This window comes from Capricornis sumatraensis, chromosome 4 (assembly GCF_032405125.1).
Source record: "Capricornis sumatraensis isolate serow.1 chromosome 4, serow.2, whole genome shotgun sequence".
Classification (NCBI taxonomy): domain Eukaryota; kingdom Metazoa; phylum Chordata; class Mammalia; order Artiodactyla; family Bovidae; genus Capricornis; species Capricornis sumatraensis.
Genome location: NC_091072.1, coordinates 111,246,646 through 111,273,376, shown reverse-complemented (window position 1 = coordinate 111,273,376; position 26,731 = coordinate 111,246,646). Strand labels below are relative to the sequence as shown.

The following is a 26,731-nucleotide window of genomic DNA, read 5'->3' as shown; positions in this document are numbered from 1 at the left end:
GAGCGGACTTTTGGACTCATAGGGAGAGGGAGAGAGTGGGATGATTTGGGAGAATAGCATTGAAACATGTATATTATCATGTAAGAAATGAGTCTCCAGTCTATGTCCGATGCAGGATACAGGATGCTTGGGGCTGGTGCACGGGGATGACCCAGAGAGATGTTATGGGGAGGGAGGTGGGAGGGGGGTTCATGTTTGGGAAGGCATGTACACCCGTGGTGGATTCATGTCAATGTATGGCAAAACCAATACAGTATTGTAAAGTAAAATAAACTAAAAATAAAAATTAAAAAAAAAAAGAAATGCTGATTCCTTTGTTATGCAGCAGTGTGGTGAGTGTCTTTAGGAACTGGATGAAAGCTAAGGATGCCTTTCTCAGAAAAAAGCATTCACCCTTGGGGGTTTGCTGGACCCTGTGAGGATCATCTGTGGATCCTAGGTTAGGAAATCCTGCATAAATGCAGGTATATAATTCTTCCATATAACACAGAAAAAATCAGCACAGTAATGCCAATTACATATTATACAGCCCAATTATAATGATTCAATTATATACTGATTTTTGTCTGGCTTGGACTGGCTGATGAGAAAACAGTGATAGCCAGATCACATGCATGACTCTCAATAGAAGGTAGAAAAAATGCTTTGTTTTCCCATCCTGGATTAGAAAACCCCTTCTTTCCTGTCAGCCCACTCATAAGTGTGTGCCCCTGGGCACAAGAAAGTCAGGGTGAGAGACTGCAGGTGACTTAGCTAAAACAGATCACAATTTTCGTAAAAACAGCACAAGGCATGTGGCTGGCTGTGTGGACCTATAGAGTGACCATCACGTAAAGGGCCTGATTCAAGAACAAGGCTTTGGAGGGAGCAGGGTGTGCATTCAAACTCACCAGGTGTGACCTTGGGGGAAGTCATTCACCCTCTTTGCCTTAAGTCTTCATTTGTAAAAAGGGGGCATGAACACTCCGGTATATATGGTTCCCGTGTGGATTAAAGGAGATAATGTGCACAGATCTGCTTTTCAAACAATCACACAATGTCCAAAACTGAGTGTAACCACAGAGACCAGGGCCCACAGACTAACACAGAAAGACGGGAGTGTTGGGCAATGTCAGTGAGCAGATGGGAGTGGGCTGGTAGGTGCAGGTTAGTCAGTACTATAAATGTTTGGCGTTGCTGCCCTTGCTGTCCAGTGCAAATTACACAGCACAGAAGTTCTCGTCCTTCACATGGTAATGGCGGTGGGGGCGAGGTGGTGGGGGGTGGATTCCAGCCTGCCCTGGACACCAGCTGGTTAGGGAGCACGTGTTTAGACTCTTTCCTCCTGCGTTTCCGGCTGGCTTGCGGAGCCCGCTGGTGGTGGTGGTGGGGTACGCACCTTGGTCGCAGTGCACGCCGTACTTGCCCTCAGCGCAGGTCTCACAGGCCGTCCCGCTGAAGCCCCGCCCACACTCACACGCGCCTGTGCCGTTGGCTCCATCCGAGCAGATCCCGTTTCCGAAGCAGGCGTCCTCAGGTTTCCCTGGGCAAGGCTGGCACTGGGGGCCAAAGTAGCCCGCACAGCATTCTCTTGTCTGGAACAGAAGGGCCAGGCTGGGTGGGGACAGGGCCATCCCGCCGTCCTTTGGATGTGGCCAATCACAGTGTGGACATCTTGCAGGCGGGACTGATGTATGCCCGTAGCCTTGACCCCATGTGGAATGGTTATAAGGGACGGGGACAGCATCCCCCAAGAACGGGGCAGGGGGGCTTGCAATTTCCACGGGTGCCAGCATCAGCATGGAGGCTTCTGCCGAAGAGCTAGGAAGGACCAGAAGGAAAAACGCAAGCAGGAGGAGAGGGTGAAGAGAAGTGAGAGGGGAGGAGGGGCAGCAGGAAGAAAGAGTCATGTAGGTGATGCCAGATGGGCCCTGTTGTTGTTTAGTCACTAAGTGGTCTTCGACTCTTTGCGACTCCATAGACTGTAGTCTGCCAGACTCCTCTGTCCATGGGATTTCCCAGGCAAGAAACTGGAGTGGGTTGCCATTTCCTTCTGCAAGGGATCTTCCCGGCCCAGGGATGGAACCCATGTCTCCTGCATTGCAGGCGGATTCTTTACCACTGAGCCACCTGGGAGAGGCCCTGGTCATCCCCAAACCTGGCCCCTGTGTGTTGTGCTATTTCATCTGGTACTGAAGGTTGGGAGGCAGGTGAGACCTCTGATGTTCTATGATGACTGTCTTATTTCCAGGAAGCCCTGCAGGATTATCTATTTGTTTGGGCCTGCTTTTATTCTTGACTGCGCTAAAACGTCTCCTGCAGCTGCACGCTCCACAACTTAAGAGCTGAATCACTGGCCTCTAGGATTGGCAGAGGCTGTGTCTTGCGTGAAAGGAGCAGGACAGGATGTTATAGAGAATTTTCCTGCAGGTTCCAAACCCACAGCTGAGAGGTCCCTAGCCCTGGGGTTCCACTTTTCTAAATGACCAGGCACCCCTGTTCTTGCTTTAGGGAGTTGCCCATTTCCTGTCTCTTTCCCTTTCTTGTGAGAACAGGAAGATCCTCTTAGCCTCCTGGTCCCTCTGTTTCTTCATCATGAGACTGAAAATTGCAGCTGTCACCAGTGTACTGACTTGTAGGGCTGTCCTCAGTTTTAGTGCTACTCTGGCTATTTTGAGTGACAACTGTAATGGAGATAATGAGGGGACTTCCCTGGTGGTCCACTGGTTAAGAATCCGCCTTGTAATGCAGGGGATGTGGGGTCAAGCCCTGGTTGGGGAACTAAGATCCCACATATCATGGAGCAACTCAGCCCATGCACCAGAACTAGAGAGCCCATGTGCCACAATGAAAGATCCTGCATGATGCAGTGAAGTTCTCATATGCTGCAACTAAGGCCTGATGCAGCTAAACAAATAAATATTTAAAACTAATGAGAAGGAAGGCAAGATGGCAGAAAGAATCCATGCAAAGGCACTTGGAAAAGTATAGCATATGATTATATTTCTCAATATTACTGCCATCGTTAGAAGGCTTATTAAATTGTTATACTCACAATGACGGTTTTCACACACTTTGGCTGGCACCCAAAGACTGGGGATCGCCTACCCATGAAATAAATGGTATAGAGACATCTCCTCGTCTCTTGGCCCTGTGAAATAACAGCAATTCTCTTAATATCAGCTTTTCAGTTAGGACATAGCTTTCCAATCTCTGAAAGCAAGGGGGTGGGTGATACATTGCTGTCTCTCTAATTGAAATGTTCTAGAAAGGGAGGGGGTTGGCTTCTTGGAGCTGCTTCATAAAAAAGAAAATGCAACATTGAAATGTTGGCTGCCAGAATACTAGATGGCAAAATGCAGATAATTATCCCTTAAAGTGATAATCCATAAAGAACTTTTTTTTAGATGATGAGTTCAAGTTAGGAAGAATCATAGAGTATCTTGGATAAAAGCATCTTCCCAAGATGCTTGGTTTCTTTTTACTTATTGGTTGATGGTTGCCTGGTCTGAGGCAAGATTAAGGCTGTTTACAAAGACTTATACAAGAGTAAATGCAAATTCAAGTGAGAAGAGTCAGCATTGTTATTGTCATAAATGACTATTGTGCCATGGAAGGTGCATGTGTGTTGACTCTTTGAAATTGTTGCAGCATCCTCTGAAGCACTTTTTTCCTATAAACAGCTAAAAGAAACATAGGTCATTCATTCAGAGATAAGTGTATCACGCCCCAAGTCTGTCATGTGTTTCTTTGTGAAAGTTAGTTATAACTTCAACCATAGAGGGAATCAGGAAGGTGGGACTTCTCAAGGCTTGAAACAGTGTTACTGTGAAGTCCATTTCCTGCTCCTGTCCTCAACCAGCTACTGGGATATGGAAGATGTACAAACTGAAAAATCCCTTCTTCCATTGGGCGCTGATTGAGATGAGCTCCTGTTTCTATTTATTTATTAATCAAAATTTTGCTTTGGTTGAAAAAAATGGATTCAAGATTTTAGAAAGATGCATACAAGATTAAGAAGGTGAGATTAAATTAAAACCCAGTGAAGGAAGGAGGGCAGTGAAATGAGGTGTGCTGGAGACTCACTTTCTAATTCAGACCTTCCTGTGATCCAGAAACAGTTTTATCAAAGAAGATATCAAAGAAATACTTACTAGCGGTTTAGTTCCAAATGGGCAGATGGGCACCTGGGGACACTTTCCACACTTTCCCTTGGTAAAACACAGAGGCAAAGTGAGCATTTCATGGTTATTACTTCTAATCAAAACAAGGCTGCAAATATTTTCCGGACTTGAGACTGAAGGTTTCAGGCTACAGAACTGCAAATCAGAAGCTCATCTGGCTAACCTCTTTCAAGTCCTTTGAGCCAAACACTTCAGCTACTTCGGGTCATGGACATTGGAGCATCACTTTCTCCACTATACATTTCAGATGCATGTAATCTTGTAAACTGTGCGAATCTTAACTCAGTTAAATCCTAATTCCTCTAACACCAGCTCTCATTTATTGAAAACCTACTATTTAGTGAATTGGGCCAGACTATGAGATTAAAGAATGCATCACCTACAGTGCCCTCAGCCCTAGGGGCACACTGTCCAACTGAGAGGTCAGCATGGAGATAATACCCACTGTCATGAGACAAAGATTCACAAGTGAAGAGGGACAGACATTTAAAAGTGCCAGCCTGTTTCAAAACAGGAGGAGGCCAGTGTGACTGGTTCTTAACTTGGCGCCTATGGATGGTATAGCTTGGCCACTCACAGCTCTCGCTCTGGGGCCAGACTGCCTGGACTTGAACTCCTTTGCCACTTGCTAGCTCTGTGAACCTGGGGGTGTCACTTAATCTCCCTAGGGCTCATTTTCCCCATCTTCAAAATGGCAGACTGATAGTGCTTACTCCGTAGGGTGTTGTGGGGAGTCCATGGGTTAATACATGTGAAATGTTTAGAGCAGTGCCTAGCACATAAAAAGTGCCCAACAGATGTTAGCAGTTATCATTATTACTGAGAGAACCTATACCATCTCATGGAGCAAAAAGTCTCAGTTACCTATATTATACTGAAATGATCCATTTCCATATTTTCTCTCCTGGTAGACGATGGTGGGCCCATCCCTGCCAGTGGGTGTACAGGGCTCCTTCCCTATGGCTATGCTGGGCATGACACATTTTCCCCTTGAGGAAGACCATGGCTTTGAAATCCTGCTCAACACAACCCTTCAGGCAGCCTTTCCAAGGCATACAAGGCACTAGACTGTGAGCCCATTGAGGGCAAGGGTCATGTCATATTTATTTCTGTAGAGCCACAACCAAGTACGCTCCTTGGCACTTAGAGATGTTCCTGTAGTGGTGTTTTGAACTGAATTGAGATACTCTAATAGACGAGTCCCAGGCTTTCAAAATTATAAAGAATAAGCCAACACTCTTTAGTTACATCACTGGTCTTGGATAGAACTTACTCGTACGATAGTGGTGTCGTTAATGTCGCATCTATTCTTCTGAATTTCCAGCACTTTCCCCAAGCCATGGATCACTCCCTTGTCAGTGGCTACATTGGTGTAGTTTATCGGAGCCTCATTTACGTAGAGCTGTGAACAGGAAGGTTAACTGTCAATCTGTACTCCAGTGATTTTAAGGGAAATAAGGACGATAGGGATTGGAGGATGTCAACATGACACAAGCCAAGGAGATACTGCAATATTCACCTGGCAGGTGTAGCACATCGTGCTGGAGACAGCTCTGCCCTAGGAGAGCTGAGTGACAGTTCTGCACCTGGTACCTTCTATCTGTGTGACCTTGGGCCAGTTGCTTTTCCTCTTTGAACCTCAATTTCCTCCTTTGTAAAAAGAAGAGGTTGTTCCTGATAATCTCTAAGTTTTCTCTCCATCATCTAAATGATTGGTTTTCACTGTTCAAAAAATTCTGAATCACGATCACTATGTTGGTACCATTGATAATATGTCTCCAAGCATGTGCTCAGCTGTGCTGAGGTGTGGCTGCCTCAGAGGTGTGGCTGCCTTCCACAACCAAGACATAGAGAATGAAACTTAGCATCCTTTTAGCATATCTGTGCTTCCTGGTTAACTTGCAACCACCCCTCAGTAAGACTAAATTACCATTATACAAGAATAAAAATAATATTTGAGTGTTTTAGAGTTTGCAAAAATGTGTTCCACCTGATAGATCTATCTACCTGACAGATCACTTTCTAGGGTGTGTACACTGCTCAGAGGTCTCATTAACCATATCATGTTTTCCTTGGGGCTTCTCTGGTGTTTGCAGTACGTCTGTATTGTCTTTGTTTGTGCTGTCTTTGCCTAGTGTGTCAGTAAGTGTGTAAGACATGGGAACTAAATTTCTAACTTAAATTCAACTTTGAGTTATAACTTGTTTGGTTTTGATTTTTTTAAATGGGAGGATATCTTAATGATTGTTTAGTGTAAAATAAGTAAAGCCATTAATTCATTCCTGAGTATAACTAATATAACTGAAAACAAATGGCTGTTTGAAAAACTGGGGGGTCATATGTGTGTGTGTATAGGTGTAGCAGGGCTGAGGTTGGGAGAAGAGGGAATTCTTTGTTGTACTAAACAGATGTCAACTTCATATCTAATGAGCATTTAAAAATGATTAACATCTCCCAAACTCCCCAATGCATCAAGAGTGAAGTGACTCTATTAAGTGTTTAAATTTGAACTTCCACTGAATGTTAAAGTCCCTGATGATTTACTTGGACTCAAGTGAATTTCCACGGGATGTTGGGCTGAATCATGACTGAGGTCCACAGAAATGGTCCAGGGCCTGTGTAGGTTTGGAGAAGCAGCAGGGGCCTCACTTGTGATGTCAAATGGTGACCACAAAATAAATCTGGAGAATTCCAAGAGGCTGAGCTGATTTAAAATATCAAAATGTCAGAACTTCTGATGTTGTAATACTGTTTATTTGGCATAAAAAAATCTGAATCATTTTTATTATGAGATTTACTTGAAGAATTACAAGCTGCATTAGAATTTTGATCTGAACACAAGTCTCTTCATTTAGACAGCATTTTCCCACATCTCTGTTGTCCTGAGAGTGAATGAGTTATCAATAAAAGCAAAACCTCTATTGTAAGATAGAAAGAACTATTTAAGATAAAGTCTCCATTGTAAAAGAAAAAAAAAAAAGCTCTAGATCAGAGACTTTTCAAACACATGGAAAATAAACATGACAGATCAAAACTGATCCAACTAATCAGAATATTCATTTCTACATGGTGAAATAAAAGATAACAAAGATAAACAAAATAGAAGGCCCTTATCAACAAAAGCTGCCTTACCTGGAAAAAAAAGAAAGTGTATTTAAAAGGATCTCCTCAAAATTATTATCCAATAGGTAAGATTATTTATAGGAGTCAGAGGGAAATATTTGGTGTTAGATTATTCTCTAAGTAATGAAAAACCAGAAAGACTTAGAAAAAAAAAAAAAACCCAAAACCTGAGCATGTTAAAAAAAAAAAAAGGCAACTGTTACACAAAATTCACCTGGGCTTCAATGATGATAACACTGAGAATATTGTTTTCAAAATTGTGCTTTTTTAAAAAAACGCACTTTTTTTTTTTTACAGGGAACAATATTACCGCTTAAAAATTTGGGATTAAATTTTCATCATTTTAACATAGTGCTTGCTGCTGCTGCTGCTAACTCGCTTCAGTCGTGTCTGACTCTGTGTGACCCCATAGATGGCAGCCCAACAGGCTCCCCCATCCCTGGGATTCTCCAGGCAAGAACACTGGAGTGAGTTGCCATTTCCTTCTCCAGTGCATAAAAGTGAAAAGTGAAAGTGAAGTCGCTCAGTCGTGTCCAACTCCTAGCGACCCCATGGACTGCAGCCCACCAGGCTCCTCCGTCCATGGGATTTTCCAGGCAAGAGTACTAGAGTGGGGTGCCATTGCTTTCTCCAAATATAGTGCTTAGTTTCTCCTAAATAATCATTAGTTTTGATTACCTTTTCTTGTGAGAATTTATACCAGAGTCACATAGTGAATTTCTTATTGAATTTCCAGATTGACTGTTTCACTGGCGATTTGAGATAGGTACATAGAATTGCATACTGAAATGTTTAAAATATGTATTTAGTCTCAATTCTTTTTACAAATTCTAAACACTTAGAGTGCTTAGAGATTGTGTGAGATTAATACTGGGATACTGGGGTGGGGGCAGTTGGCTCTAGGTCTGCAGTCTGTATGAACAAGCAGTGGTAATAATGTTCATTCATTTGGCTGCTGGATCCTTCCTTCACATGTCAGGTGGCTCCTTACACCCTGAGGCCATGCCACTTTGGGGGGTTACGTTTGGCTGCCAGGTTCCCTGCCACCTTGGAGGTGGCTTGGGGACTGTCTGTTATTAGGAAGCAGAACTGAAGTGCCCTGTAACTGTTGGGATTCAATCCCAAGACCAGTCAGACCACACTGATGGTCTGAGGGCTGGTGATGGGGTGGATAAGAGGGAGCTTCCCAGTCTGGCCCAGTCATTACTTTATGGTGGAACACAGACAGCTGTCCACTGTGGATAAGCCTGAGGAAGTGGTGGTGAAGATTATCCAATGCGGAAGTGATAGTGGATGACAGAGCTAGGATGCCCATTGTGTTTTCACGGGAAGGATCGCACCTGGTCATCACGGAGGAAGAAGCCGAGGAGGTAGGAGAAGCCCAGCATGGTCTCTCGGTGCATGCCATTGTGCAGGTCATTCTTCAGCAGCTTCTCCTCTAAGACCACGTGATACCTGAGTATGTCTTCCTCCTGGATGACACAGAAGGGAAAGTCAGCCCACAGGCCCACCAGTCCCTGGGCACTCACTGGGCTACTCACTGGGCATCATCCCAGCTGCATCTCATCACACTTGCAGTGGCAGCTGAATCTGAATGGCAGAGACCTGTGACTCCCAGAGTGGTTCTATCATGTTCCCATGTTCCTCAAGATACCAGCACCAGACTGGCAATGCCTTCTCTGAGGGCCCTCAGGGACCCTCCTCCAACATCAGAGCCACTAGATGAATGGGCCCTGCCCCTCACAGGTCTGAGTCATCGCTTCTCTGGGCCCCTCCATATTTCTAAGTTTTAGTTGTCCTGACCTCTTTCCTTTCTTCTCCCAGCCTTTGGGGTTATAGATGCTTCTATGCTATCTCTATTTTACCTTTCAATTATATTTATATAGCTTAATACCCAATAAACAATTCATAATATTAAATTTTCTCTGGTATGGTTTCTGTCTCCTAATGGACCCTAATTTTTTTTTTTTTTACTAATAATTTTTACCTTTCTGTACTAATATCCTTTTCATGGAAGGGCACTTTGTGAGTACATGTCAGTCTCAAACTTCCAATCTATCCCTCCCCTACACTCTGATAGACTCTGATTGGTGCAAGGACCAAGCCCCTTCCTCTAATGTCCTGTTGGGACAAAGTACCAGCATGGAGCAAGCGAGGAAAGAAGATTTAATTTTAAATCCAATTCAAAATGTTGATAACTACAAGCGGCTGGTTTAAAAAAATTTTTTTTTTTTAATTTTTACTTAATTGAGATTGTGTTTGTGGCTGAAAGTGATGATAAGATTTTCTGCAAGACTGCCTGAGGTTTTATCCCAGGGCAGTTAATGAATGTTCTCTGCTAAACAGGTTCAAAGGGATGGGGGAGGAGTGGGGAGACAAAGAAAAGATGACTTCCACTTCTATTCCAGGAGTGCTGCTTGCTCAGCATGCCAGTTACAAAAATCGAATGCCCAGAGTTTTCATCTAATTGGAGAACTAAGACCTACCCACCTGCAAAGACATTTCCTTATATGAGGTGTAGAAGTGCTATGGGGTGTACAGATGGTCTGAACTCAGAGGCAGAAGAGATTATCTGCAGCTAAGGGGCCAGTTAAAGGCCTCATAGTCAACAAAAGAGTCTGAAATACGGTAGCTGGGTGCAGTCTCAAAAATGACAGAATGATATCTGTTCGTTTCAAAGGCAAACCATTCAATATCACAATAATCCAAGTCTATGCCCTGACCAGTAATGCTGAAGAAGCTGAAGTTGAATGGTTCTATAAAGACCTACAAGACCTTCTAGTACTAACACCCAAAAAAGATGTACTTTTCATCATAGGGGACTGGAATGCAAAAGTAGGAAGTAAAGAGATACCTGGAGTAACAGGCAAATTTGGCCTTGGAGTACAGAATGAAGCAGGGCAAAGGCTAATAGAGTTTGGCCAAGAGAACGCACTGGTCATAGCAAACACCCTCTTCCAACAACACAAGAGAAGACTCTACACATGGACATCACCTGATAGACAACACCAAAATCAGATTGACTATATTCTTTGCAGTCAAAGAAGGAGAAGCTCTATACAGTCAGCAAAAACAAGACTGGGAACTGACTATGGCTCAGATCATGAACTCTTTATTGCCAAATTCAGACTTAAATTGAAGAACGTAGGGAAAACCACTAGACCATTCAGGTATGACCTAAACCAAATCCCTTACAACTATACAGTGAAAGTGACAAATAGATTCAAGGGATTAGATCTGATAGACAGAGTGTCTGAAGAACTATGGACGGAGGTTTATGACATTGTACAGGAGGCAGGGATCAAGACCATCCCCAAGAAAAAGAAATGCAAAAAAGCAAAATGGCGGTCTGAGACGGCCTTACAAATAGCTGAGAAAAGAAGTGAAAGGCATAGGAGAAAAGGAAAGGTATACCCATTTGAATGCAGAGTTCCAAAGAATAGCAAAGAGAGATAAGAAAGCCTTCCTCAGTGATTAATGCAAAGAAATAGAGGAAAACAGTAGAATGGGAAAGACTAGAGATTTCTTCAAGAAAATTAGAGATACCAAGGGAACATTTCATGCAAAGATGGGCTCGATAAAGGACACAAATGTTATGGACCTAACAGAAGCAGAAGATACTAAGAAGAGGTGGCATGAATACACAGAAGAACTTTACAAAAAAGACCTTCATGACCCAGATAACCATGATGGTGTGATCACTCACAGAGCCAGACATCCTGGAATGTGAAGTCAAGTGGGCCTTAGGAAGCATCACTAAGAACAAAGCTAGTGGAGGTGATGGAATTCTACTTGAGCTACTTCAAATCCTAGAAGATGATGCTGTGAAAGTGCTGCACTCAATATGCCAGCAAATTTGGAAAACTCAGTAGTGACCACAGGACTAGAAAAGGTCAGTTTTCATTCCAATCTCAAAGAAAGGCAATGCCAAAGAATGTTCAAACTACCGCACAATTGCACTCATCTCACATGCTAGCAAAAGTAATGCTCAAAATTCTCCAAGCCAGGCTTCAACAGTATGTGAACCATGAACTTCCAGATGTTCAAGCTGGATTTAGAAAAGGCAGAGGAACCAGAGATCAAATTGCCAACATCCACTGGATCATTGAAAAAGCAACAGAGTTCCAGAAAAACATCTACTTCTGCTTTACTGATTATACCAAAGCCTTTGTGTATATCACAACAAACTGTGGAAAACTCTTCAAGAGAAGGGAATACCAGACCACCTGACCTGCCTCTTGAGAAATCTGTATGCAGGTCTGGAAGCAACAGTTAGAACAGGACATGAAACAGCAGACTGGTTCTAAATTGGGAAAGGAGTACATCAAGGTTGCATATTGTCACCCTGCTTATTTAACTTATATGCTAGGCTGGATGAAGCGCAAGCTGGAATCAAGATTGCTGGGAGAAATATCAATAACCTCAGATATGCAGATAATACCACCCTTATGGTAGAAAGTGAAGAGGAACTGAAGAGCCTCTTGATGAAAATGAAAGAGAAGAGTCGAAAAGCTGGCTTAAAACTCAACGTTCAAAAAATGAAGTTCTTGGCATCTGTCCCATCATTTTATGGCAAATAGATGGGGAAACAATGGAAACAGTGACAGACTTTGTTTTTGGGGGCTCTAAAATCACTGCAGATGGTGACTGCAGCCATGAAAAGACACCTGCTCCTTGGAAGAAAAGTTGTGACCAACCTAGACAACATATTAAAAAGCAGAGACATTACTTTGCCAACAAAGGTCTATCTAGTCAAAGCTATAGTTTTTACAGCAGTCATGTATGGATGTGAGAGTTGAACTATAAGGAAAGCTGAGCACTGAAGAATTGATGCTTTTAACTGTGGTATTGGAAAAGACTCTTGAGAGTCCCTTGGACTGCAAGGAGATCCAACCAGTCCAGCCTAAAGGAAATCAGTCCTGAATATTCCTTGAAAGGATTGATGCTAAAGCTGAAACTCCAATACTTTGGCCACTTGATACAAAGAATTGACTCATTTGAAAAGCCTCTGATGCTGGGAATGATTGAAGGTGGGAGGAGAAGGGGAAGACAGTGGATGAGATGGTTGGATGGCATTACCAACTCAATGGACATGAGTTTGAGGAAGCTCCAGGAGTTGGTGATGGACAGGGAAGCGTGGCATGGTGCAGTCCATGGGGTTGCAAAGAGTCAGACATGACTGAGCGACTGAACTGAACTGAAGGGGCCAGAACCAGCTTTCCTGAGGAAGGTGAGATTGGACTTGAAGAATCATTGTGGATGAGGAGGATTCAGGAGGCAAGGAAGGAGGAAGGACAGCCCTCCTGAATGAGGCGGTGGTGTGTGTGTGTTGTGGGGGCTTCCCTGGTGGCTCATTGGTTAAGAATCTGCCTGTAGTGCAGAAGACCCAGTTCGATCCTTGGGTGGGGAAAATCCTCTGGAGGAGGAAATGGCAATCCACTCCAGTATTCTTGCCTGGAAAACCCCATGGACAGAAGAGCCTGGAGTGTTCGTGTGTGTGTGTGTGTGTGTGTGTGTGTGTGTGTGTGTAGACAGGAGCAAACACGCCTTTGGCGTCTTTAGATCTATATGACATCACTCTGGTTAGACCACAAGGTGTCTGCAGAGAATGGGTAGGGAGAGAGCAGTGGACCAACAATGGCTTAGCGGGACTTCAAGTATCGGCCCTGTCTCAGCATCGATTACCCTATATTAAGTTAGAAGTGAAAACAGCTCACTTGCTGTGCAATTACAACTTTAAACTTGTTCCCTTGCTATGGGGCTGAGGGTGGGACACCCCTGGGATCCTTCTAAATGGAAAGTCTGGTACCAGCACTGAATAGAAGGTAACTGTGACCAGTTTGTGGAGGCTATAAGTACCTGGGGAGACAGTCTGGACTTAGTCACTGAGGAAATGGAGAGCCATCCAAGGGTTTTGAGCCAGAGAGTGAAGGGATTGGAGCTTTTCATTGGGTTGGCCCAAAAGTTCATTTGAGTTTTTCCATAAGATGTCACAGAAAAACACAAATGAACCTTTTGGCCAACCCAGTATTATTTCACAAAGTCCTTTGAAAAAGTTTTGACTGTTTATCCCCAGATGTTAGGAATCAGGGAAGACAGAGATGGGGCAATTAGGAGGAAGATGTGGATAGTCCATTCCCTCTAGGTCCCTTGTGCTGACAGCTTGCTGCGCGGGACCGGGGAGAAGCCGGGGAGGGGAGGAGGGGTGGCTATGAAGATGCTTCCAGGTTCCTGGGGAGACTGCATCTTTGTGTCTATGAGCCTGAGTGTGTGCTTCCAGGGCTATGGATGGAGGTTACCTGGGAACAGAATGGGTATGAGAGTCTCTGCTTGAGTTTCTATTAAATAAGTGGATACTGACAAGGCAGTTTTGATGAAACAGTGAAATGGTACATGGTGGATCGACTGAAAACTTTAAGTGCTTGAATTTCCGGAAAATAGTTTCCTGGGTTATTACTGCTAATACCTACCAGAGTTGTGACCTTCTTCTCTCGGATGTAACTCTCAATGGCATCATTGTTCGGAGCAAACACCGTGTAAGCATCAGCAGCCTCGATCGCAGTCGCCAGGTTATATTGCTGTGATGGAGAGAGACAGGAGCACTTGAGGGACTTCTGTTCCCAGGTAACCTGAGCAGAGGGTCACGCGGAGGATGTGGTACTTGCAATGATGTAGCCCCGGAAGCTGGAATAGTCAGGCATCTCGTCCAGTTGGGTGAGCAGGTTTGGTAAGGAGCCAGTTAGACCTCTCTGGGGAACCAGAACCTGGGAAAGGAAGTCCCAAAATTCTGTTAGCTTGTGTTGGTAGGGCTTCCTGCTCTCCAATATACCGGCTCATGTCACAACAGTATGTAATTATAATGTTGTTGTTTAGTTGTTAAGTTGTGTCTGTTCTTGTGACACCAAGGACTATAGCCCACCAGGCTCCTCTGTCCATGGGATTTCCCGGGCAAGAATATTGAAGTGAGTTGCCATTTCCTCCTTCAGAGGACCTCCTAACCCAGGGATTAAATTTGCATCTCCTGCATTGGCAGGTGGATTCTTTACCACTGAACTTCCAGGGAACCCCATGTGATCCTGAGGCCACTTCAAGTTGAAACAAGGCATTCTCTGATAGTTTGCAAGACTAAACAGGGGTGTATAGCTTGGGGCATGAAGTGGGTTGGATTTCAGCCCCATTCCACCCTTAGACCAGGCCCTGCTAGGCAGGGAACAGCCTGCATAGCTGTTTGTGGTGGCCCTGACAAGAGGGACCACAGTATCCAATGGATAGATAGAAAAGGGGCTGCTCAAGGAGCCAGTGCAACCCAGAGGGTGAGCAGCAAACTTGAATCAGTTGACACACATCCATGAATCTTTGTGTTCACACACATTTCTTCCTCAACCCAGTTGCTTAGCCATAGGAGCCTCATGTGTCCCATTTGGCAAGTGAGGAGAATGGTACGTACTTTCTTAGGGTTGTTGTAGAAGTCAAATGTGATGCATGATACTTGGCATGATGCCTGGCACCTAATGGGTTGTCAATCATTCCAATTTTACTGCGTGTCAGGTGAGGTGGTAATGCTGATGCAGGACAGAGAAAAGAAGCAGTTCCACCCCGCCAGGACGTGCCATCACACAAGAATGATGCTCATGGCCTAGTCCACAAAGAACCATCTAACAAGGGAGTGCAGTTATGTCAAATGAGTTCCATATCAGAAATCCCACAGGATTTCAGAGGAAGGAAAAGGGAATAAAACTGAGATTTATTGTGGCCTCACTAGGCAGCAGACATTGAGAGAGATGGTGTTGCTCAATCCTCAAAGGGAGGAAAAATGAACTTCAGAGAGGTTAGGTAACTTGCCCAAGGTTATAGAGTTAGCTGAATGCCTGAACCCAGATCCTGTATGATTCTAGGACTTATGTGCTTGCCACTATGTTAACCTCGGTGATATGGGCTGTAGAGATCAGGAAAGGCTTTCGAGGAGGTAGGACTTTGAATTGGTCCCATGATAATAACGCTCAGTATAGGAGATGGGTTGGGGTGCCATTTTACTAATGGGCTTATGTTCATCAGAAATAAAAACATAAATGATAAGAAGAGGTAATTTCATGATTTTTTTAAAAAGAAGTGTTTTTTTTTAGTACTTTGAAAAGCCAGGATTGGAGAAAAGAACTCTCTTGGTAATGTTGCTTTCTGATAAATGAAGCCATAAACTCAGCATGATTCTCTGCAAGTGACCTACCACTTGCTCATAAAATGTATTTATTTATGCCTCTTGTTAATACAAGAGACTTGCAAGGTCTTTGGAAAATATCACACTCAGAAGTCTTATAAGAAGCCTCTCTTTCCTGAACAGAAACTGTTAACATATTCTGTAACTTGAAATTAAAAAAGGGAGTATATAAGTGTCAAATGAGAGTAATTTTAGTTAAAATGCAATTAGTTAATTGTCTTTTCTAATCTTCTACTTTTCAAAATTTTCCAATATGCCCTAAATTCTAACTTTAAATTTAAATGAAGTTCTTAACATAGTAACTGAAAATTATAGGATAGCTTAAAAAGTCATTTTCCATTTAATTTTTTTTTCTATTTCATACCTTTGAATACTGTTGAATTGCATCTGAAGAGAAAATAAAACTTCCACAATATCTTTTCTACCATTTTCCATTTTTTTTCCTTGGGCATAATAATGCAGAGAGGAGAGGACCAGTGACACACACATAGTTGCCTTTCTTCCAGTTCTTGATGATGTCCCACCTGGGTGTATGGACTGCCTGATACTAAGGTTCTTGGGTGCCTTGTAAGATGGTCTCATAAATAAGAGAAATACATGACTACACTTTATATGAACCCACTGCAGGATACAGGCATAAGTAAAGAACAGCTGAGTCTTACTGAATGAGTAGAGCCTCTAAATGGTTTTAAAATACAAATAATGAAGCAGGTTTATATTAAGGCTAAGTACTCCCCCTCCCCACCCCACGAAAGATACTGTACAGGAGGATAAATAACAAAAGGAGGAGATGCCACATGTGTAGGAGGAAGCAGTCTTGTACCTTGTTGATGATGTGTATCACTCCATTTGTGGCTGCATTGTCACCATCAATGACGGACGCTCCTTCGATTGTGATATTCTGTAAATGTACCAGAGTGAGAAGGTGAGTCCCTACAGAGTACACCCAGGGACTGAATGATGTCTAGGTTTTCCACATTTTGAGCAGTAGCAACCTTCTCTCTTTTGGACCATGATGTACAGTTAGAAATATTTTAAAATTGTGAGCCATTTGATATCTCTCTCTCACACACACACACAACTGAAATGAAATAATAATTTCCTTTGCCATGTGGGAGGCATCTGATTGATTCTACTCCATTCTATTTCATTAAAAGCATGCTGGCTGAGGCTCACTAAACAGACCCTGTAGTTGGAAAAGCACTGTAGATAGTATGGTGGGTTGAATTGTGTCCCCAAAATTCATATGTTGGAGCCCTAACCCCCAGTGCCTCAGGATGTGACCTTATTTGGAGACAAGGTCTTTATACCAGGTAACTGAGTTGACATGAGGTCATTGTTGTTTCTCAGTCACTTAGTCACGTTTGACTCTTTGTGACCCCATGGAGTGTAGCACGCCAGGCTCCCCTGGCCCTCACTATCTCCTGGAGTTTGCTCAAATTCATATCCATTGAGGTCATTAGGGTAGACCCTAATCCAATGTGACCAGTGTCCTTATAAGAAGAGGAAATTTGGACACAGGAGCTATGTGGGCAGACAGCATATGAACACGAGGACTGCCATCTGCAAGCCGAAGAGAGCGCCTGACGTCGCAATCCTTAGACAGAACCAATCCTGTCCACACCTTGACCTTGGACTTCCAGCCTGCAGAACTGAGACAGCAATTTCTGTTGTCTAAGCCACCTAGTCTGTGGTTCTTGGTTACAGCAGCCTTAGCAAAATGATGCAGACAGTTACTGACTTTACAAGAATATGAAATACACGGGGAATGGAGGTAAGCAAAGCTAAATGCACACTCGTGCAGCCACCAGCCAAGTATGACACAACTGGCCTCCGCTCTCTCGGGGCTCCTCTCCTCTTCTCCCACCACTGCAGTCTGATTGAAACTCTTCCCGGGAACCCTGGATCCTGAGGGGACTTGTCTCATCCTAGGCACGTCAGCAGAGGTCCTGAAGCAAATAACACTGGCCGCCTTGCACCTCTCTTTTGGTTACAGGGGGACATTTATATTAGACTTAAGAAAGAACTCATTATGATTGTGCCTTTGATAGTTACCTCCTCTAATTCACAGGTCTTAATTGATTTACTTCTGAAGCTACAACCCTGGGATGAACCTTCCCAAGGTGAGTGTTCAGTTAATGCTTGTTCAGAGAGTCAATGATCTAAAACACTAGTGTAAAACCACCCGTTGACTGATATATGCGAGTAAGGTTCTAGAATTATTGTAATAAAATGTAGAGAGACCATGCGGCCCTATGAAACTCTTTTATACTTTCTAAAAGGACTATTCTGATGAAGCACATATGTTTATGTAATACCTGAATAGATAGAACCTTTTCACAGCACCATTGCTGATGGGTAGGAAGGCAGAAATGCTTTAGAGCTGCAATTCTAGAGCATTCTGACCGTGGCCCACAATCCACTGATGGGGTAGTTCTCACTTCCCAGTAGACCCTCTATCCTCATTTTGTGCAGTTCATAGAAAGAGCTTTAAATCACTGCTGCATTCAGCAGGGCAGCCAGACCTCCTTACAGAAAACCAAATCCAAGTCCTTGAAATGCTGTAGAAAATGCCAGAAGATGAGCATCTATAGGGCTCCCCTCTTCCTGTGCACTATCCTGTCTCCAGCACTCTGATCAGTTCCTGATATACAGTAGGTGTTCAGTAAACATCTGCAGACTGACTGACTGACCCTAACTTAGTATAATATTGTAGTGATCTCTAATGATTCAATCAGTAAGTTACCAATAACAAGTTTTTAGCCACACATAAAACTCCAAGTTGTGGAACTCCACTGCCTTCACCCAGAAGAAGTGAAACATTTGTCTTTCTGGATCAGTCTGTGGTCTAAAAGAAGAGCCTGTGGCCAACCAGTGGGCAGAGAGAGCCTCATTTTATAGGAGCCCTGCTATACAGTAACTCTGTGAGTGTGTGTATCAATATATGTTGATAGTTGTTGAAGCCGGGTGATGCCTACCATGGAGGTTTATTCTCCATCTATTTTTGCTCATGTTCAGAAATTTCCATAACATGAAAACCTCACAGTACGATATGAACGTATGTCACAAGTTTCCATTGAACAGACCCAATACGGTGCTCTCTTACCCCATCTGCCTTCACCAGGTGGAGGAAGTTGCCCTGCAAAGATGTTGCCAGCATGTCAGAAGGTGACAGGGCCTGCAGATCAGCCACTCCGTATGTGCCCAGTAGCGTATGGTACCTATAACAATAGTCCATAAGGGCCGTAATGAGGTACTGATGCTTGAGACAGTGGTGGTGGGAGTAGTTAAGAGGGTAGGTTATGGAGCCAGACTACCAGGTTCAAACTCTCCCCTTGAAACTATTGGCCATGGCCTCTGGGGTCAGTTATTTAATCACTCTGTGCCTTGGTTTCCACATCTGTAAAATGGGAATAATTATAATGTCTATTTCACAGAGAGGATTAACTAGATTGTATGTAAAAGCAGTTAGCACAGAGTTGGCTGTCAGTCATGTTGACTACTTCCATCCTGGGGGAAGGAGCGGGGGTGGGGGCGGTCCTAGAACGTGTTCAGTGGCAAGGATCTGAAGGCCCATGGGGCCCACCTCCACTGTACTTCATTCACATTGATGCTAGTAAGACATCGTGAAGGACAAAATACATAATACCTACTTTATGAGGATGGGAATGTTGCTCTTGGTCAACCAAAAGGCTTTCTCTTCTTGGTCCATGTCCGCAATGGCTTGTCGGGAGGGCACAAGGACAGTAAGGTTTGAGGTGGTCGACAGCAGGTGTTGGAGGGAAGCATTCTGAATCCCAGAAGGAAAAGAAAGTGGCCTGACTCATGTCAGAGGACAAATAGGGCTGACTTAATCCTTGGCAGAAATCCAATATCCCATGTGATATCGTTTCAGAGATACTGGGAAGGTCCTAGGGATTCCTTTCCCAAATCCATCCTACCTACTGACTGATGCCTCCACATTCCTTCTGAGACTCATTACTTTTATTTAAATGTGTGAGCCTTGACAAAAGGTATATCTTCCTAATCAGGCCACAGTTCAAATCATTATCAGTCATTCACCCTTTAGTCTAAACGAAGAGTCAGAGAACAGTCTTGACAGGATCATGTGTGTATGTGTATGTGCACACGTGTGTGCAGAGACCCTGACAATCCTTGGATGCCTTTGGAATAAAGATGGTAGGAAGATGCTGGAAACAGTTTCAGCAAGAGAGACTGAAGGCCTGAAATCAAACTTTATCTATTTGCCTAGAGGTATTAAAAGTTCTGGGTAGAAGCTGTGATGGACTTATGTTTAACAACTGGCTCTCCAGAAAAACAAACAAACAAACAAAAGCCCTGGTTTGCAGTGCTTGCTGATTTCTATCAACTTCTCCCATAATGGCTGATTTCCAGCCGCCATCACGACAGCATTGCAAGAGGGGCTGGGAAAGCTATACTCTTGTGAGCTGGGATGAGTGGGATTCAGCACACCACGGGCAAACTCATGAGTGTGGGGTGGGTCCTATGGAAATTTTTGCCAAGGATTAAGTCACCTGCTGTAGGGCCCTCCTCTCCCATGTGATGGGAGTCAGAGACCCCACGTGGAAGCAACAGGAAGCTGTCCTGGAGTGGCTGCTGACCACACACTGCATCTCTTGGCACCTGTCTTCTTCAGTTCAGCTCAGTTCAGTCGCTCAGTCGTGTCCGACTCTTTGTGACCCCATGAATCGCAGCACGCCAGGCCTCCCTGTCCATCACCATCTCCCGGAGTGCACTCAGACTCACGTCCATCGATCAGTGATCCATCCAGCCATCTCATCCTCTGTCATCCCTTTCTCTTCCTGCCCCCAATCCCTCCCAGCATCAGAATCTTTTCCAATGAGTCAACTCATCACATGAGGTGGCCAAAGTACTGGAGTTTCAGCTTTAGCATCATTCCTTCCAAAGAAATCCCAGGGCTGATCTCCTTCAGAATGGACTGGTTGGATCTCCTTGCAATCCAAGGGACTCTCAAGAGTCTTCTCCAACACCACAGTTCAAAAGCATCAATTCTTTGGCGCTCTGCCTTCTTCACAATCCAACTCTCACATCCATACATGACCACTGCAAAAACCATAGCCTTGACTAGATGGACCTTAGTCAGCAAAGTAATGTCTCTGCTTTTGAATATACTATCTAGGTTGGTCATAGCTTTTCTTCCAAGGAGTAAGCGTCTTAATTTCATGGCTGCAACCACCATCTGCAGTGATTTGAGAGCCCCCCAAAAATAAAGTCTGACACTGTTTCCACATCTCTTTCCCATGAAGTGATGGGACAGGATGCCATGATTTTCGTTTTCTGAATGTTGAGCTTTAAGACAACTTTTTCACTCTCCTCTTTCACTTTCATCAAGAGGCTTTTTAGCACCTCTTCACTTTCTGCCATAAGGGTGGTGTCATCTGCATATCTGAGGTGATTGATATTTCTCCTGGAAATCTGGATTCCAGCTTGTGCTTCTTCCAGCCCAGTGTTTCTCATTATGTACTCTGCATAGAAGTTAAATAAGCAGGGTGACAATATGCAGCCTTGATGTACTCCTTTTCCTATTTGGAACCAGTCTGTTGTTCCATGTCCAGTTCTAACTGTTGCTTCCTGACTTGCATACAGGTTTTTCAAGAGGCAGGTCAGGTGGTCTGGTATTTCCATCTCTTTCAGAATTTTCCACAGTTTATTGTGATCCACATAGTCAAAGGCTTTGGCATAGTCAATAAAGCAGAAATAGATGTTTTTCTGGAACTCTCTTGCTTTTTCCATGATGCAGTGGATGTTGGCAATTTGATCTCTGGTTCCTCTGCCTTTCTACATCCAGCTTGAACATCTGGAAGTTCATGGTTCATGTACTGCTGAAGCCTGGCTTGGAGAATTTTGAGCATTACTTTACTAGCGTGTGAGATGAGTGCAATTGTGCGGTAGTTTGAGCATTCTTTGGCATTGTCTTTCTTTGGGATTGGAATAAAAACTGACCTTTTCCAGTCCTGTGGCCACTGTTGAGTTTTCCAATTTTGCTGGCATATTGAGTGCTGCACTTTCACAGCATCATCTTTCAGGATGGGACTAAACACTTGTCACAAATGGCTGCTGAACCTGCCACCTTGGGCCACTTGGGCAAGAGATTCAGACAACTGGGGATGCTGGAGATCAGATTCTTGGTTTTAGAACTTTCCAAGGGAGAGGGGACAGTTTCTCAGGACATGTTGGGCTGAGGGCAAAACCCACGTGAAGTGTGCTAGGATTGCAGCTATAACTGCCAAATCTAACTTGGTGAATTACTAATGATGAACTATATTGAGTTTGTAAAAAGACCTTTTTTCAATGAAGAATGAAGCCATACATATATATTTAGGTTGGTTGGAAAGTCGATCACCCCAGCTTATCCTAGACTAGAAGTACTGAGCCCTGGTTGCATGCTAGATCTCCTGTGAGGCTCCTGATATACACGGATGCCCAGGTCTAACCTCTGCCAATCAGATCAGAGCATCTGGGGGTGGGAGCCTAGGCATGGCTATTGAAAGACGTGTGTTCCACATGGTTCTAAAGTGGACTCAGGGCTGAGAACCACTGCTCTAGACGACTGCCTTCCCTCCCGCACCAGCTGCATTTTCAGTCTTCTATTACATGCGATCCATATCTCTAAAATTATATATATTTCCAATCCTATTTTCAACAAAGGTACTCACATTTATCCACTGGTTAAATACAGCTGCAGCGGAGAGAAAGGACAATTCCTTATTCATTTCGTGCAAGAGAGGGAGGAGAGAGAACACAGAGGAGGATCAGTGAGAGGCATGTCAGGGCAGCTCCGAGAATCATCCTTGCCAGCCTTGCCCATGTCGACATGAATGATGCCCAGGCTGGATGAGTCCCCGTGTTGCTAGAGCCATGCAGTTTCTTTCATGCTTATTGGCTCAAATTATCTTCTATATTCAAGGTCAAAGAGTGTTTCCAGAAAGTTCAAATGAAACAACAACTTCAAGTTTGTCCAAATCTGTATTTTGGTTGTAAGGACATGGCCACCCTGCCCCTCAGAAAGGTCACAAAGTTCAGTAAACTGCCGGCTTTCAGAGCCAGCATTGAGCAGGGCCTTGGGACATGGAACCAAACCACCTGGGTTTTCTTTCTGGTTCAGCCATTTCGTAGTTCCTTAGGTTAGGGATTCTTAACCTCTGTGATCTAATGCCTGATTCTCTGAGTGGAGCTGATGTAATAATAATAGAAATAAAGTGCATAATAAATGTAACATGCTTGAATCATCCTGAAACCATCCCTCTATCCCCAATTTGTGGAAAACCTGTCTTCCACGAAACTGGTTCCTGGAGCCAAAAAGGTTGGGGGCTGCTGCCTTAGGCAAGTTACTTCATCTCTCTGGGCCTCAGTGTTCCCAGCTGTAAGATAGGGATGACCAAAGTTCTGACTTTTAGGGTTGATGTGGCAGTTGGAAAGGTTAATGTTTTTCAAGTGCTTAGAATAGAGGCTGGCATGTAGGACACAGTAAGTTTTAGCCACTATTATTTCTAACTTATCCACCATGGGGTTTGTTAATGAATATATATACTGAACCATCACAATTGGCACCAGGATGGAGGGAGGCTGTAAGATATGAAAGAGAAAAGCTGGCCCCTGACCTTATGCAACTTATAGCTGTTTTGGGGACTTTAAGATTTGAAAAGATAACCCAGAATGCTAGTAGATTAGTGACATTTGAAGGTATGATAGAGTAAGGAAAGCTCTGGACTTTGAGTTTAAAAAGGCTGGGTTCAGTTCTTGGGTCTGCCATTTACCAGCTGTATGATCTTGGGCTTAACCTCTCTGAGAATGCAAGAGCATAATCTGAATAATGATTTTGATGACACCTTGCTCCTGGGATTATGAACATTACATTCATTAATGTTTGTGAAAACATTTTAAAAACTGTTGAACACCACGAAAATGGCAATAACAATTACTATGTGCAAATTTGCCAAAAGATAATATATCTCAGAGCTGTCTTAACTACTTTTTGAAAGTAGTTGAGGTTATTGAGTAAGTTGGTAAACCCTGGTTAAAAAGTAAACCAGTTTAGTAAGTGATACAAGAACTGAGATGCTCAAATAATCCCTTCAGGGAGAGGAGGGTGCGAGCTGGAACTGAACTCAGGGGAGAAAGACCCAAGGCTGGGTCTGTGGTGGAGGGGAACAGAGCTGGTGTCGAGCTGGGAAGACGACAGCTCTGGTAAAATTGTTGGAAGCAAACTGAGTTGAGGCCCTGTGAGGTCCTTGCAGTGCCAGGGGGAGGACTTGGACTTGATCTTGCTTCCCCTGGGAGGAGAGGAGCATTGTGAGAGTGGGGTTTTAGAGTTCTAAAATTTTAGGGAGTGTGGCCATGGACAGTGTAGAGAAAATGTGGGGTTCAAGCTCCAGGGTATGGGTGTCAGATGAGCCTAATGGGATGAAGAGGAGAAACAGGTGCAGTGAAGGGTGGGAAGGACCCTGCTAGGCAGGGCAGCCATGGTGGAGGCTGCAGCCGTCAAAGAGCATGTTAGGGCAGGCGCAGCCCTGGCACTGTGAGACCAGTGGTGCCCATTGAGAGGAGGCGCAGGAACCAAACTCCAGAGAGCTGAGCAAAAAGTGAGTGAGGAGAAAATTCACCAACTTGCTTTCTCATTTCAAAAGATCTTTATGAACAGGAGGAATGAAGTAGGAAACACGACGAAGACCTGCCCTCCAGAGGCGATAGTCCAGTGGGGTGTGTCCTATATTGACAGATTGTGCTGATGGTTAAGTGCTGGGCTCTGCATGTAGACAGCTGATGAGCTGAGGAAAGTCTGCTTAGGCTCTTAGTTTCTTCCAGAGTGTTGTGATGAGGTTTAAATGAAGTGCAGCTGCATGTTAAGGATTTAGTAAGATGCCTGGTACACAGAAGGTGCATACAGGTGCACACACACATACCTTAGATAGGGGTAAGCACAGCGAGCTCTAGATACCTATAGAAGGCCTACAACCTGGACAGGATTGCCCAGGAACTCAGCAGGTGCCAGTTATTTGCTCATTTGGGAAGTCTGGGACTGGAAAGAGGCAGAATGGCAAGAAAAAGAAGTCGAGACTGCTTTGGTACACAGAAGGTGCCAAATAAAAGTTTCCTCCCTTCAATTTGTAGAAAATTTGTGACCCATTGAACACATATGCCATTTGTGAGAAGTTGCTTGTTTCAGATAGAATCTCCTGGAGCACATGTTTGGAAGAGCACTTTAAAGGCATCCTAGCCAAGAGTGTTTGTCTTTTTCTTTTAAACTGGAAGATTTTTGTCTTTATGATTCTGTCCTGAAGTTGCTCTCAGAGAACTTACCACTGCCGCATTTCCATAGCACAGAAGGCCGTCTCCTTCATAGCCCTCTTGGCAAACACAACTCCAGATGCCGGAGGAAGTAAGCTGACAGGTTGCCTGATACAAAGGAGATGAGAGAAATGATCTGCTTTCCTAAGTAAAGCATTAGATCTGAGATGTACCTGTGAATACTTGGGCTCTGTCTACAGTGAAATTCAGGGCTAAAAGATTGCTGGAAATAACCCACAGGCCCTCAGCCCTTCCTGCAGGTTTGGTGTAGCTCTTATGGAATCACAATTAGATTCTTTTCATCCTGTCAAGATTTAGTAAGCAGAAATCAGGACACACGGTTAATGTGAATTTCAGATAAACAAAGAGGCTTTTGTGTATGTATGTCCCATATGCTATTTGGGGGCATGCTTGTGCTGGGAAAGAATTCACTGTGTATCTGAAATTCAAATTTAACTAGGTATCCTGCACTTTATCTGGCAACCCTATGCTCATTCTTCCACACCTTGGGATAAAGTGGAAGTTCCAATAACCTCTCATGTTTGGAATATCAGGGCTTAGTCAGCCTTAAATTAAGACTGTTGGAGTCTCTTCAGCTTTGTGAAGTGCTCTTATGCCTCTTGGGTAACAGATACTTTAGGGACATCTCCTCCCATTTTTTCTTCTTTGAAAATCACCCACCTCCCCACATATACTAGGGCTGGCTCTGGTAGCCCTGCTCATGTCATCCTACTCCCTGGAAAGCATTGACTGCTTCATGTGTGGACATCTGGGCCCAGCTGTGCTGGAACCTTTCTGGTCCAGACCCTGGTCAGATCCTTTCTCTTATGAGTGAGAATTAGGACATGGATGCTGTTGAGTTAGTGGGCATCATTGGTAGATGTCCCTCTAAGAATGGGGAGTCAGATATTCCAAGATGCAAACAGCTGCACTTAAATTTGAGAGAACGAGACAGAGACAGACCCAGTAAGTAAAAGCACGGGGAATAGCAAAATGAGAAACTGGATGGTCTCAGAGGATTGATGGAAAAAGCTGCCTAGATCCTGATTCTAAGCCCTTGGGAAGTTTTGTGATTCCTGCCTACGGAACTACCCTGGGGGCATATGTCCAACAAATCCCTCTTTTGCTTAAGTTGAGTTTTGTGGATTCTGTTATTTGCAACCAAAAGCATTGTGACTAAGTGTTTTCATCGGTTCTGATGCTGGGTGCTTAGTGATGTTCTCTTAAAAACATGACCATGACCAGCTCTAACATCCGGGCCTACTTTTCCCTAATTTAGATACAAGGCTCAGCCTATCCTTGAATGGGCATTTTCTCCAGTAATTTGGGTTAAACTCTGTTATGACATTCAAAATGGGAATCTAGTTACCCTTTCAACTATTCTGTTTTTTTTTAGAATTGCCAGATTTAGCAAATAAAAATACCAAGAATGAATTTTAGAGAAGTCATGAATAATTTTTTGTTTAGATCTATCTTATATAATATTCGGGTCATGCTTGTCCTGAAGGATTGTCATTTATTTGAAATTCAGATTTAGCTGGGAATCTTTTCTGGCAATTGTGTGTTGATTCTTCCATGCTTTGGAATGGAGAGGAATTTGCAATAATTACTTACATTCTGCTTAGGGACTCCCTTTGGGAGTAAGAGAGATTTTGTTCATTACTGGGCCCAGGTTAAAAAGAACCCAAACTTCTTTCTTTCTCAAGTAATTGTTTTAAAGTACTAATGAGAAAAATCAAGTAACTCACCAGTGGGTGACATTTCTCAGTTTGTTCTAAGCATGATGTTATTGGTTCACAGTCAATCCCATTGCCTCGAAATCCTTTCTTGCACTCACACTCATTCTGTAATTCCAAGAGCAAAGTAAAAGAGGTTATTGAAAACAACAGACTTTCATACC

The 26,731-nt window shown here is 43.7% G+C and overlaps 1 protein-coding gene across 2 annotated transcripts in view; it reads right to left on the bottom strand.

The window, feature by feature from the left end:
* STAB2 (stabilin 2) overlaps positions 1 to 26,731 on the bottom strand; it is a 173,283-nt gene that overhangs the window by 62,354 nt on the left and 84,198 nt on the right. For both annotated transcript variants that reach the window (XM_068971626.1, XM_068971627.1), the window contains 13 exons: positions 26,580 to 26,675; positions 24,844 to 24,939; positions 22,200 to 22,247; positions 19,155 to 19,291; positions 18,608 to 18,722; positions 16,325 to 16,402; positions 13,952 to 14,050; positions 13,757 to 13,864; positions 8,627 to 8,758; positions 5,437 to 5,565; positions 4,134 to 4,190; positions 3,035 to 3,130; positions 1,379 to 1,574 (listed from right to left, as the gene is read on the bottom strand). In XM_068971626.1, the coding sequence (XP_068827727.1) occupies positions 1,379 to 1,574; positions 3,035 to 3,130; positions 4,134 to 4,190; positions 5,437 to 5,565; positions 8,627 to 8,758; positions 13,757 to 13,864; positions 13,952 to 14,050; positions 16,325 to 16,402; positions 18,608 to 18,722; positions 19,155 to 19,291; positions 22,200 to 22,247; positions 24,844 to 24,939; positions 26,580 to 26,675 (1,387 nt within the window). The remainder of the gene's footprint in view (positions 1 to 1,378; positions 1,575 to 3,034; positions 3,131 to 4,133; positions 4,191 to 5,436; positions 5,566 to 8,626; positions 8,759 to 13,756; positions 13,865 to 13,951; positions 14,051 to 16,324; positions 16,403 to 18,607; positions 18,723 to 19,154; positions 19,292 to 22,199; positions 22,248 to 24,843; positions 24,940 to 26,579; positions 26,676 to 26,731) is intronic.